General features: G+C 35.5%; 1 protein-coding gene across 1 annotated transcript in view; it reads right to left on the bottom strand.

The window, feature by feature from the left end:
• Positions 1–13440: 13440 nt before the first annotated feature.
• The window catches only part of LOC145130350 (uncharacterized), a 48518-nt gene continuing 46733 nt past the window's right edge, over positions 13441–15225 (bottom strand). The window contains exon 6 of the mRNA XM_079065164.1: positions 13441–13622. Coding sequence (XP_078921290.1) covers positions 13441–13622 — 182 coding nt within the window. The remainder of the gene's footprint in view (positions 13623–15225) is intronic.

The following is a 15225-nucleotide window of genomic DNA, read 5'->3' as shown; positions in this document are numbered from 1 at the left end:
AATCATTAAACAGGTAACCAAGTGCTTTTGAGGATGGGGCGCTAAGGCGTCTACTATTTCATATTTTGTCAACATATTGTAATTGATTCGTAAACATGTAATTCATACAATGATGTCACTTTTTCAATTATATATATGTTGGTTGTGTTTGCTTCAATTACTATTACAATTGTTGTTATGATACTATACATGAAGTCCTCCACCCCCGGACGTTTCCACCATCCTTGGTTTGGGGGTGTGACACCTTCATTCAAAACCTTCAAAGTTTTACCTCCTTGAGTTTTCTTCTCTTTTTCTCCCCCTTGCACCCTGTGACAACAGGTGGGGCTCCAGTAGGTAACATGTTTGCAAACTTCAAAATTGGAGCAACAGCCTTCTGAATAGCTTGATCCAAACTGTGTAACTTCTGAGTTAAAAACTCAGGAGTTAAAAACGAAGTTGGAGCAGGTTTGGAAACCAATTCTTTCAATTCATCAATTAAAGTTCCCATCTTGTCGAAAATTTGAGGATCTTCTTTAGCCTTTGTATCAAACTGAGGAGATAATGATTGATACCATTCATCAATCTTTGTGACCGCAGCCGCAATGGTGTCAACATTCGACTTGATTATCGAATAATTAGAATTCAGCTCATTTATCTCTTTTGAGACTTCAACCTTCAGCTCCTCAAGTTTTCGATTAACATCTTCACGTACTGTCTTGACATCTTTAACAAAAAGAACATGTCGTTCTTTTGCTGTCATACGAAGATCTTTAATTTCATTATTAAACGAATCAGCCTGAGCCTTGACCCTCAACTCATTGCTTTTATCCATCACATCCAATTGCTTCTGCATTCGAAGCTCCATTGCCTTCAACAGAACATCAACCTCTATTCCCGATACCGAATTCTTTGCACCAGAATCAGCTTGTGATTGGAGAATAGAGTTAAGCTTCCTGTTCAGAATTTTAAATTGCTTACCAGGCATCAACATGTGATCTGGTATATCTTCTTCTTCGGAATCAAATTGAAGATCATCAAACGTTCCTCCGAAACCTCCTCCATCTGTTTCATCATCGTAATTGGGTTTTGGTGTATTGGTGGATTGAGATTGAAAAAGAGTGGTAATTGGCTGTTCGAGAATATGTTCGAAGGTAGGTGATTTGGTAATTGTTTGAACTTGAGTGACAAAAGGTGGAAGTAAAACATCAACTGTTGAAATAGGTGCGAACAAAGATGGAATAGGAATACCTTGAGTTATCATTGATTGTAATCCTTCAACACTCTTCTTAACATGTGCACCCGTATTAGATACCTTTGCACCAATATTAGAAATTGGAACCTCCTCAGTAACTGATTTGGTAATAACAATTTCGAGTGGAGGTGTAGTTGTTGTTGAGGAAATACTGGTAGTGGTTTGTGGTAAGGACAATGGTGGAGAATTGGAGCCCAATGGCGTTTCTGGGACAACTTCACTATCAGATGAGCCTTCATGAATAACCAACTTCCTCTTCTTTCGCTTTCCAACAATATGTTTTGCCACATCCTCAGCTCGTCTTTTCTTCGAAGATGGAGACACCGAGGCTGGTATAGCATGAATGATTACTCCTCTACTGTTTATTTGTGTCTTTCGAACAGTTGGTGAGAGATCATCAGACGAGGTTCGAAACGTATGATACATCTTCCGTAGGCGCTTAAAAAACCCTGATTTGGAAGGAATGATGTCCTTCGAAGATTCAGCAACTACCTTCTTCTTAGGCTTCTCAATTTTCTTCGAAACTTTCTCCTGTTCAACCATAATCTTCTTAGGAGATTTAGACTTGACTTTCTTGGGAGTTTCTTGAACAACAACCTCTTCAGGAACCTTCTTTTACTTCTTCGACTTCTTGGATGTACCTTGATTAGTGCTTTCTAACAAAACACCAGTTGTAATGGAAGGATTCGCATTCTTCAAATAAGCCACCAAGACAGAAGTTGATGGATCAATCTTCTTAAGCATACTATCAGGAATGCCAACAACATTGGGGAAAACCTCTGAATCATCTTCCACTGACTTTGGAAAGTGATACTTCATAAATTCTGCTTTATCTTCATCAACAGAAACTTGAATACCCTCCTTCTCATAAGCATACTGAAGTATTAAACTCCAGTATCGAGCACACGAAATCCCTTGTACCACATTTGTATTCTCCACACTATTCAGAAAATCTTTCCACATTTGAGTTGAGAAATCAACAGCAAGATCATAGTAAATGCCAGCAACCATGACATATACTTCCATTCTTCCTTTGTCTAACCCAAAACTTCTACCAGTCATACAGCGAAGAAAAATACCAAACAGAAAGTTCGAAATTCTTGGAAGGCTCGACTTCTTAAAATCACTAATCTTGGTGAGTGGGAGTTGATGACCCATCTCGTTGAACATGTGAACGACTTGGGTATTGGTGAGAGTATGGTACGGTGGAGAATTGGCGATTCCAAGATTTTGACAAAATAGTTTCTTGGAAAGACGAACCTTCTTATCATTCACCAAGTTGAATGTAATCACATCTAGTGTTTTGCTGTATGAAGCAGTTGAACCAACCATTGACAACCAGGACATCGGAACAGCAAAGGCGTTGAACATAGTAGTGGCAAGACTTGAATGTTGAAGAGAAACAATCACTATCTTGAGTTCTTCTGGGTACAACAAAACATCAGCCTCAACTTGATAGTTAGAGCTTTGAATCTTCATGATTGGTTGTTGAGATGATGCATCGTCAGTGATGTTGGTGGGATCAGCAACCATTGATTAGGGTTTTGAGAAATTCTTGAAGAACAAAGAATATTTAGGGCTTTTTGATCGTCTGAGAATTTGAACGCGTAATTATAAAAGGAGATAAGAATTTCCTTTTATACGTAACCCCAATGGAATTCCAAATGGTTTCATGCAGAGTAACCCACGTCTGTCCTTGAAAATCGCAACACTAGCCGTTATGAGCACCACGTCAGAAAAAGTACCTTGAAAATCGGAGCAAGTTGCCAAACTGTCACATCAAACTGTTCGTGAGTACCAAGTGGATAAGACCGAAAACCTTCGGCATGGAGGTTAGGCTCTTTCGTTATTGGGTTTAGAAACGAAGTCATATGCCAGACTTGTGAAATCATCAACTTGAGTTGGTAGTACTCAGAACCTCAAGGATTTCATGAGTGCAGTGTGCCAATAGACAAAGATAAGAAGCAAATTAACAAAAATTTGGGATCTGTGATGTCGAAAAATAAATTTCGACACAAAAGCAATTAAACCTCGGGCAAAGGTTGCTTCGCTAATTATCAAGAGAGATAATCATCAGCTTGTGTATGTTCCCATGAATTTCAATCGAATACTTATAGAGAAGTATCGAAGGGCTTCTTTTATATGGCTTCGTGGGTAGCTTAAAATTTTCGTTACATATCAACCTAAACATAAGGTGAGTAATTGTAACAACAATTACTTGTTTGACCAGTGTAGACAGTGACAAGTATACTTTGATTGAAATATTTGAAGTAACTTCGAATTTCAAATGAAACTCACCCGGAAATCATATTCAAGAAAAAAAATTTTGAGCTGGATCCTGTTGGGTAACAAATATCATGGGTTTCGACTATTTGATCAAGATCATGCAAAAGAATTGAATATGATTTGGAGTTTCGAAAGTTGGTACTGAAACAAATGTTTCGTTAAATCTGGAACATAGTTCCCCGTCAATTCCTTAAATGAGTTCGATAATGTGGGTTTCACTTTCATCACGGTTTCATGATATTAGATCATTAACATAGAGGTTTGATATGTCTAAATCCTGATTGGTTTGACCAGAGATCTCTTGGATATATGTCATTGTGTGTGAAAGTGTAAGAAATTTGAGATGAAAAAGATTGATTCACGAACCAAGTTGTACCTCTGCTATTTTTGGACCACGCAGAAAACTCTTAACTCATTTGAGAAGAGTTAGGTAGCTCAGTAGACTAATGTGAATGCAAGCCTGATTGGGAAGAAATTTTCCTGATGAAAGATTTCATTAAGACTTTCGAAATAACACATTGAGTCAATGGAGGCTTGGGTCGACATGCTGCAGCATGTTTCTAGGGACATTCTAACTAGTACAAAGTTTTGAAAATTTACCTTACCCTAGAAACGCAAGCATGACCCTTGTAAATCTTCCTTGGAATATGCACTAAGAAAGAAAAGACAAAATACAAAATAACAAAAATCTTTTTGGTCTTTTATGTTTTTGAAAAGAAAGAAAATATTTTTGTGTTTTTAAGTTTTTCGAAAAATAAAAAAAATAACAAAATAAAATCTTTTTGGTATTTTTGATTTTTCGAAAAGAATACAAATTAACGAAAATATTTTTGGTTTTTCCAATTTTTCGAAATTAAAAAATAAACGAAAACTTAAGAATGTACCAAACTAACGAAACGTTTCTTTCCCAAATGTTGAAAACGAAGCGTATCGAAGCGTTTAATATGAACAGTAACCTCTGAATGGTTAATATTATACGCCTCTGAACCATTCAATAATGCCTCTGAATCGACACTTTTACATCTTCTTTGTTTGTTATTCTTTCGAAAGTAGTCCTGGAACCGAACTTGCTTCAATCATTCCCAATCCTGTCAAAATTCTAACAAATGATTTTTCGTCCAATGCTTTTGTAAAAGAATCAGCAAGCTGATCAGTTGTTTTTACAAAATGAACTTCAATATTGCCATCTTCCACATGATCTTTAATGAAATGATAATGAAGTGCAATATGTTTGGTTTTCGAATGTTGTACTAGATTATGACAAATGCGTATAGCACTTTGTGACTCACAATACAATGGAATCTTTTTTCATATTAATTGCATAGTCACGCAATTGACTCTGGATCCATATGATTTGCGAAGTACAAGCGGCAACTACAACATACTCAGCTTCAGCAGTGGAAATTGCAACACAAGTTTGCTTTTTCGATTGCCAACTTACAAGCTTCCCATCTAACAATTGACATCCTCCACTTGTACTTTTTCGATCAAGTGTACATCCTCCCAGATCTGGATCCGAAAATGCTTGAATGAAAAATCCTGATTTCGAAGGATACCACAATCCTAACGAAGTTTTCCCTTGAGATAACGAAAAATATTTTTCACTGCAGTCAAGTGTGGTTCTCTTGGATTTGCTTGATACCTAACACAATTACATACATATTACATGATATCGGGTCGACTTGCTGCAAGATAAAACAATGAACCTATCATACTCTTATATAAAGTGTTAGATTAGTGTCTAAGTCCACAACTATTTTGGTATGTACTTGACCCGATTATGAGCATGGTCCTTTTGGGTTTCCTTCACCATAACAATATGTAGGATGAATTAAGGAGAGAAATGTTTAATTATGATTTATTAATATATTATGAGAATAATATATTAAAGGAGAAATCATATTGTTTAATTAATATTAGTCAAGAATTAATAAAGAATTAATTATGTGGCTAAAAGAGATTAATTAAACTTAGGGGACTGGAATTGTAATTATAGGAGAATTGCAATTGGGCTATGGATCACCTTGGAATAATAGGTTGGACGAATTCTATGGGGAAGCCCATTAGAAATCGTCCAAGGCATGTTCCAGAAGGGGTCCATGGGCTGCTTAGGGCTTAAGCAGTCAAATTAGGGTTTCCTTGTTGGATAACCCTAATAGCCTAAGTATATAAGGAACCCTTGGGCACCAAAAACGTGGCTAACACTTGGATTAGGGTTTCCAGCCGTTTTTGGTGCCTCCTCTCTCTTCTCTCCTTCATCCAATTGCTTAGTGGTGTTTGTGACTCCATTAGAGGTGCAACACTTGAGGCACTAAGCTTTCTGAAGCCATGGATTTATTGTTATTGCTGTATAACAATCAAAGGTAAGATCTAAACCCTAATTTTAGTTATAGTTTATTAGATCTAGGGTTTATAGCTTTGGATATTCAATTGCATGTTCATTAGACAAACTAGATCCAAAAGCTATTAGGGTTTGCATGTACACCATAGGAATGATGTATTGCTCGAAACCCATTAGTGGTATCAGAGCCTAGGGCTGTTTGTTTGATGTATTTGATGCTATAGTTGATTATTCATGCTTAAAATCGAAATTTTTAGGTTTCTGGGGACTGGACTCGCCGAGTCCATGGCTGAACTCGCCGAGTCCATAGTGAACTCGACGAGTCCAAGCTAGACTCGACGAGTCAGAGTCGCAGATGGAGCAGATTTCAGGATTTTGACCTGTTTTGGCAGTGGATAATTGCCTAAAACGTTTTTTTATTAATAAAATCCGATTTTTATCAATATTTGGAGATTATCCTTGCCAAAATAGAAGATAATTGTCTAAATTTAGATAATCTTTTGTTTTATTAGATAAAGATTGATTATTTGTAATTTAGATTTGAATTATCTTGTGAAAAAGTTTCAATTTTCCCCTTTAGGTTTTATAGTTTAAATTTGAACCTAAAAGTTTTGTTTTTGAAATTTGAATAGTTAAACCCTACTGTTTTGAAAAGTTTCAAAACTTGCCCTCAAGTTTTGGAATTTAAATTTTTGATTAAAAGTTAATTTTGAAATATTTAAATTCTAATCCCAAATGTTTTGAAAAGTTTCAAAACTTGCCCTCAAGTTTTGGAATTTAAAAGTTGATTAAAAGTTTGATTTTGAAATGTTAAATTCTAAAACCCTCGCATTTTGAAAAGTTCAAATTACACCCTTATGGTTTTGTTAATTAATTAAAGTGTATAATTAAAAGAGAGTTAATAAATCCATAAAGTTTTGGTTTACATTTAATTAAATTAAAAGTATAATTTATTAAACTAAACCACCTAGTATTTTAAAAGTGTAAAATACACCCTATACTATATATAACATTAAAAGTCTAATACTATATCTATGTATGAGTAAACAGTCTGTCTTACCGTTAGTAGGCCTCATTCACGAAGCTGGTCTATAAGGGGTGTTTAAGGAAATTGCCTATAAAATGGCGATTGAATGGGTATCCACTCTTACCCACCGCACTCTTGACTAGTGGAGGGTCGTTAGCCGAACGGGTAGGATAGGACGAAACCTTCCATTATAAGTATAATGAAGTACAAAGTAACTACATGCTTTACAAATTCCCAAATTCTAGTTACTTTAGGCAAAATGTGAAATTGTATGCTAATCCATGGAATTACACTTCGTACCCTTGTCAAACGTTAGTGGAGCGTGTGTGGTTAACCGGCACACTAATTTGGGGTTGACATTGGTAGTGAAGGGTGGCTCGATGTTTATCATAGATCAATGGAGCGTGTGTGGTTAACCGACACATTGATTAGGTGATAGTATCATTGAGTGCATCACGTAGATTCATATGGTTATTCACACCTTATTTGTAATCCTCGGCATCCCAGTCACAAATAGAAGGGCATAATCGAGATTAAACATGCCATTGAAAAGTTCAATGAATCTTAAAAGATCTAGGAGTTTCAATTCATTTAAAACTTAAACTTCATTTTTTTTTCATGGTGGGAATTGGTAAATCGTCATTTACCTACCTTCAAATATTCTGCAACTAGATTACGACATCCCTCTTCTAGGTTGTAGAGTATTGTGTTGGATCCCAGCCTTGATGTTTCTTTTGGGTGTTACATCAAGGATTCTTATCAACTAACTTGAATTTTCTCCCGTTTTGTAGATGTCTAAATCTTACAATGGTCTTCCCAAGTCCCTTGGAACAAGCTTTCCAAATGAAGATGACGTTCCACGATACGATCAAGGAAATGAGAGTCATGCTTCACTTCCTCCACCTCCTCTAATTATTCTCCCTAACCCACACGTTCAAAGGCTTGAAAAGTTCAAGCTCACTCAAGCCCTATTGGCAAGTAAACACAAAGATGGGAAACCTGTGTGTGCACACGTCTTGGAGATAAAGTCACACATTGATAGGATAAGGATGATGGGTGTCGATATCTCAGAGATGTTGGCTGTTGACTGGGTTCTTCAGTCGCTTCCTGAATCATATAGTGAGTTCGTTAGAGAGTACTATATGATGGACCACGACGTGACCCTCATTGATCTCACCTATTTGCTTATAGCTGCTGAATCAGCAATGATTTGGCGTGCTGGTGAAGCAAATTTGTCTGGTGAATCAAACTCCCAAACTTCAATGGACACTGGAAACATTGGAAGTCCAGAAAGGACTAAGCATGAGATTGTCCCATGTGCTGTGCCAAAGGAGTCCATTTGCTTTTATTGCCTAGATAAAGGGCATTGGAGACGAAGCTGCCCAAACTACCTGAGAGATCTAAGAGATGGGAGAGTCAAGGAATATGGCTCTACTTCAGGTAAAATCCATTATCTAACTCTGTAAGTTCCTATTTTTGATTCTTAATACATGATGTGATAAGATTACATTTTGATGTTTTGCAAGATCAAAGAAAAGAGAGGAAGCTTAAGGAAGAAGCGTGCTGAATCTGATCATGAAGAAATGGATTTCGATCGCATGGATTCGAAGATCAGATTTTTTGAGCTGCTACTCTAGAGTTCGGATAGAATGATAAGAAATATGAAATAGCATAGTTTTTCAGTTGAACTGCATTGTAAGGACAAATTTTTCCACAATAAAATAAATTTTGATTTTGTCTTATTTATTTATCCTTGCAATGGTGTGTATGAAAAATTGATGTTTAATTGTTTCTATTATTAGCAATAATGGATTTGATTCTTAATTATGTTATTTGTGGAAATCTCGAGAATTTGCCAAATAAGGGAAGATTCCCATCGCCCAAGTTTCAATTGGACAAAAACTTGGAATCATACAACTAGGTTGCGTGATGAATGTGAAACTTCATATTTGGAAATTAGACTATTTTTGACAAAGTGTCAAGAGAAGGACTAGGAGATCAAGTACACTAGGTTGTGCATTGATCAAGTCAATCACAAGAGTGATAAAGATATTCATCATGATTTACTAAAAGTTTAGTAAATATGGTTATACTTATAAGATTAAGTATAATTCTGAGTTGATCGAAAGAGTTTCAATCAATAGCAGAACGAATAAGAAGAATCAAGTAGGCAGAAAGATGAACGTTTCTCTATTCTAAGAAGAAGGGAGAGTACCTTTTATTGTGTTTTATGATAGGTCTTAATGATTAAGAACTATTTTTCAATTGGTCCTCTAAGTGAGTCTTAGTGCATTTGCATGTCTAAGAAGAGGAATCAAGAATTATGGAAATAGTTAAATCAATAAGTCAATCATACTTCGTTCCAATATCAAGTCTTCAGAATCATACTCCAAGATTGTGACTTGAGTGACACGTCTTTAGTAGGTTTATAACACTCAACAAATGTGGAATTGGAAAAAGTCTTCTTATTCCTGCACATTTATGATTGGTAAGTTGTGATGTCTTGGATAAGACAAAGACCAACTAGAACCAATTATGTGAAGTGATAGTCTTGATAAAAACTACACTAACTCTTGAATATTTTTTTTGTCAAGGAATGTTTCTTGACAAGAGAATCTTATATGTCAAGGAGTCAGTGGGAGTCTTAATGGTCTTGAAAGGTTTCAATAACAAATCAAGAGTTAAACCTAGTTGATCATCACTAGCACACGACTTGAGGCTTAAAGCCTATCGTGGATGACATACTCTTTTTCTGTGCCATTCCAATTGAGTTAATTATGCATGTGAGTTCTATGAGTTCTCATGTGAATGCATAAAGACAAAGCACCTTGATCAATGGAAAGTACATTGATAAGTAAGGATGAGTTGCTAAACCACTTGGAAGACATGGTGGGCACTCGTGTTGTCATGAGGCAAGAAATCGAGATTGAGCACGTTCGGTCCATATGAGTTTGGATTTGTCGCAAACTTTGGTTTTGGCAAATTCACATTGATAGGAACACATACATTTTAAAATCTTAGTGTCATGAGGTTTCCCTCCTTCATGAAAATAATTGTGAGGAAATTCTTTCACTAAGAGAGATTTTAAGAAGATAGTAATTGTGATAATTGTATTCTCAAATTCGATTATGATTACGGCATCCCTTTTCATAGCTCGAATTGTGAGATTTGGCAAATTGGTCTGAACATTTGGGACTTAGTAACATAAATTCTGAATTGTTTAGACACACATGTGAGCTATCTAAGGCAAAGGTGTATGAGCTTAAAAAGCTTAGATAAAGGCTTATCAAAGCATTAGGTATTAGAAATATGAACTTAAGGAATCCAATAAGCATTGTTTTCTGGAAGTTCAATTGTTTTCTGAATACATGTCAAAGCTAGTGGGAGCATAAGTGTTATGCTGGTAAGAAAATAATCATCATGTTAGTGGGAGCATGATTATTATGGTAAGTATTGCAAGTTAACAATATTAATTATAGAAAAACAAAGATTCACTTTGCAAAGTTGCAAAGGTTGAAAAGTTGCTTTGCTATAATTAAGGGAGAGAATATTATACTTCGTTTCAAAATTCTAAAGCCTAGATCGAGAAATGTTAATAAATTTAGTCAAGGATACATAGTGCATTCTCAAAATTCGATTATGATTACGGCATCCCTTTTCATAGTTCGAATTATGGGAACATGGCACATAAAATATTATGGCAGAAGGATGATAAAGTATCACGTCTTTATGTGAGACAGTATGCATCGTGTCCAATACGCTTCGAGTATAGGATTGATTGCATATGCTATAATATTTGACCGTTCTAATATTTTCCAAATGCCTAGGGCATTAAGAGGGAAAAAGGGACTAGAATCGCTTTTAACTAAAATAATTAAACAACTATCAAAGGACGATCTGAGGTTCACTGAGGATTTGTCGTTGGTGAGTAGTTGGAAGTATAGTACTGGATGGACTATATTGACATTATTATGAATAAATAAGATTCTATTAATAATGAGTTTTCATATGGCAAATATGGAAATGTTTCCATTAATGGGAGTTGGATATTAAGAAATATGTCTGGATTAGAAACTTTTATGCGAGAAGGATGTTCAAAGGAATGTACTTTGAATGTGAGACTTCACGTCTATGGAATTGTCTTGTAACAATTTCCAATAGAATACCTTGTAATTTCATTAGCCGGGTCTTGGTAACTTTTGTGCTATGACATTACGAAAGAATCATTGCATAAAATGTTAGAATCTGACATATTCTAAAAGTGGCAAGAATTTGGATTGGGGATTGTGAAATGAGTTTCATTGGAAAAGTTTTTCAGTTGATCTATTTCACAAAGTATGGACCATAGGAAACCAAAGTGTGTATGCTTGGAGCATGGGACAATTGTGGTTATAATTCGAGTAGTTAGTTGATTTTCTGAAACAGTAAGCAATGAATAATGAGTAATCAATATGGTGTTTAAATAAAAGTGTTTTTATTTACGCTCAAAAGTTTTGGGGCCATATAGGATTAATATTATTATTGAGTTTCACTTTGCATGTTTTGACTTCCAGAATAACTGGGTTATTCGAACCTCCACAGTCGGTCATACGTTGGAAGTAAGTATAAAGGAAGATTGTCATGAATTTGTCTGTAGATTCTCTAAAGTGTTTAGACATAGCACAAGTTTGCTACAGAGTTCATGAGTGCTTTGATAAGATTAAAGTATTGGATTAAACCCACGCTCACTTGAATCACTTCATGGATTTATCACGGGTGATTAGTGAGACGATAACATTGTATATTCCGAGGCGTGTGAGTTGTTATTTGCTGGTCGGTTGCACATTGATGATAAGTAAACGCACCAGTAACTTGGTGTTATAAAACTTATTGTTGTGTGTGATTCGATTAGTAGGTGCAAGCAAGCATTTGAGTCAAAGTTATCCATTCCATTTACCCAAAGTGGGATAATCGAGATATCTGTGGGCCCCTCGATGTTTAGTGATGACATCCTAAGCGCTTGGACAAGCCGGGACTAAGTTGATGTGTTCAATTGTAGTCTGTTGTCAGTCGTCATAAATCAGATGTCGGGAAACAATACATAGACAGAGAGAATGATTTAAATCAAAGGTAATATCTAAACCCTAAGCTTTCTGAAGCCAATGATTGATTGTTATTGTTGTATAACAATCAAAGGTAATATCTAAACCCTAATTTCAGTTCTAGTTTATTAGATCTAGGGTTTATAGCTTTGGATATTCAATTGCATGTTCATTAGACAAACTAGATCCAAAAGCTATTAGGGTTTGCATGTACACCATAGGAATGATGTATTGCTCGAAACCCATCATAAATTAAGATCAACAACAGGTGTCTCTAACGAAGGTGTTAGCCTTGTTCCAACCACCATTGGTACTCTTAACTTCGTGCTATTTGTCATTCCAAAATTTTCGAGCAAATTCCTGGTTTTTTTTCTTGATTGATGAAAATTCCATCTCTGCTTTGATGAATGTTTAAACCAAGAAAATTATTGATTTTACCCATCATGCTCATTTCGAACTGGCTTTTCATCAAACATTCGAATTCACTAGACAAAGCAGGGTCAGTAGAGCCAAAAATAATATCATCGACATAAATTTGAACAAGCATCAGATGATTCCCAACTTTCTTTCGAAATAATGTGGGGTCAACTGATCCTTGTTTAAATTTTGATTGTTTTATGAAATTGGTAAGAGTTGCATACCAGGCTCTTGGTGCTTGTTTTAACCCATATACTGCTTTATCTAAAATATAAACATGATCAGGATAATTTTCATCTATGAAACCTGGAGGTTGTTCAACATAAACTGTTTCTTCGAGTTCACCATTGAGAAAAGCACACTTCACATCCATTTGATAAACATCAAAATCTTTGTGAGCTGCATAAGCCAAAAATATTCAAACAGCCTCGAGTCTTGCGACAGGAGTAAAGGTTTCTTCATAATCTATACCTTCTTGTTGCGAATATCCTTTAACAACTAATCGTGCTTTATTTTGAACAATATTTCCATCCTTGTCGGTTTTGTTTTTGAAAATCCATTTTAATCCGACAATCGAAACATTTTTAGGTTTAGGAATCAAGCTCCAAACCTTGTTTCTTTAAAACTCAGCTAGTTCAGATTGCATTGCTACAACCCAATCTGAGTGTTCCATTGCAACCTTAACTGTCTTTGGTTCTATTTTCAAAATGAAAACATTAAACATGCAAAATTCTTGATGAGCATTCAGTACCTCATTCTTTGCATGGATTTGAGCTCTAGTCAAAACTCCATCTTGTGGATTCCCAATGACTTGTTCTTTTGGAATATTTCTTGTCTATTTTTCTAATGGTGGATATGCTGGATCAAAGTCCAATGGTGCATATTCGTACATTTCTTCATTTTCAGATCCTGCAACAGAATTATTATCATTTAGTTCATGAAATTTATCGTTTTGATCAAGATTTATGGTTTCAGTATCATCATGCTCCCCATCAACATAATTGTCATTCTGATGCTCCCCCTCGAAAACATCATTCATACTACTCTTCTCCCCCTAGAAAGGATGCTCCCCCTCAATAGTTGAAGGTATATTCAAGTACTCCCCCTCCACTTGAGCATCTAGCATACTTTCGCCATTAGCAGTTGTATCTGATGTGATTGTCGAATCATCAGTATGTTTCAAAGATTCAGGAGTTTGATTATCAGCAGCATTTACTTCGGCATCAGTAGCCCTGTCTGGAACACCAAAAAGTAAATCATAATCAAAATCAGATGAATTATAACTTTCAGACTCATCATTTGATTCATTAAGAATTGGTTTTTGTTCGAAACGTTTTTCAACTTGTTTCACATAGTAATCGTCAAATGTGAGATTAAATGTCTCTTCAACTTTTCGTGTTCGTTTATTTAAGACTCTGTATGCAACCGAGTTATTTGAATATCCCAAAAATATTCCTTCATCAGCCTTAGCTTGAAATTTCGAAAGATTATCTTTGAGATTCATGATAAAACACTTGCAACCAAAAACATGCAAGAATTTGACATTAGGTTTTCGGTTATTTATGATTTCATACGGAGTTATATTAAAACGAAGATGAATGAAAGAATGATTATGAGTAAAACATGTTGTCGAAACTACTTCTGCCCATAGATATTGAGGAAGATTCGCACATGTCAACATTGTTCTTGCTGCTTCACAAAGAGACCTATTCCTCCTTTCAACCACACCATTTTGTTGTGGTGTATATGGCGATGAGAAATAATTCGAAATTTCTTTCTCAGTTAATAACGAATCAAGCACGTTGTTTTTAAACTCGGAACCATTATCACTTTTGATTTTATGAACATTCTTTTTCAGACTTGTCTCAATTTTCTTGATAAATTTAATCATTGTTTGAGCGACTTCAGATTTTAACCTGAGAAAAATACACCCAAGTAAATCGTGAAAAATCATCAACAATAACTAAAATGTACCGTTTCTTGTTGATAGTTTCAACAGTTGATGGTCCATAAAGGTCAATATGAAGAAGTTCCAGCGGTTCAACAATTTTCGAATCTATGACAATTGGATGTCCTTTACGATGTTGTTTTCCTTATTCGCAAGCTGCACATAAAGTATCACTGTCAAACTTTAGAACAGGTAAACCTCGAACAAGATCATCTACTACCAACTTATTTAGATTTCGAAAGTTTAAATGTGATAAACGTCGATGCCACAACCAGCTAACATGAGATGAAGCTTTCGAAAGTAAACAAACTGAGGGTTTCCCAACAATAGGTTTGATGTCAAGAGTGAACATATCGCCATATCTTTTTGATTTCAGCAAAACTTCGTGCGTCTCAACATTAGAAATGATACTTCCTTCTTCGTTAAACACAACTTGGTTTCCAATGCCCACAACAAGTTGTGAAACACTTATAAAATTATGTTTAAGACCTTCAACATAAGCAACACGATTCACTGTAAATTTTCCATTTGTTACTTTGACATAACCTTTAACTTGACACTTGTGATTATTTCCAAACTTCACTACTCCTGCATTTTCCAAACTTCTAAAATTACACAAATTCTCCTTCCTTCCAGTCATGTGACGTGAGCAACCACTATCAATGTACCATTTCTCATCATATTGCTCGTCACACAGTACCAGCAATCATTAAAAGAATTTAGCTACCCAAGGCTGTTTGGGTCCTTGGTCATTAGTTTGAAAAAGTGAATGAAATTTAGAACCTAAAGCCCAATTTCTAACTTTGGTTTCGAAAGTATCAATTAAGTCGACATCATCAGTTAAAGATATCGAAACATAATTTTTCTATAGTTTTGGACTTTCACTAACTT

Source organism: Lactuca virosa, chromosome 8 (assembly GCF_052849685.1).
Source record: "Lactuca virosa cultivar CGN04683 chromosome 8, Lactuca_virosa_CGN04683_v6, whole genome shotgun sequence".
Taxonomy (NCBI): Eukaryota; Viridiplantae; Streptophyta; class Magnoliopsida; order Asterales; family Asteraceae; genus Lactuca; species Lactuca virosa.
The sequence above is the reverse complement of the archived record's forward strand: the minus strand, read 5'-3'. Positions and strand labels throughout refer to the sequence as shown.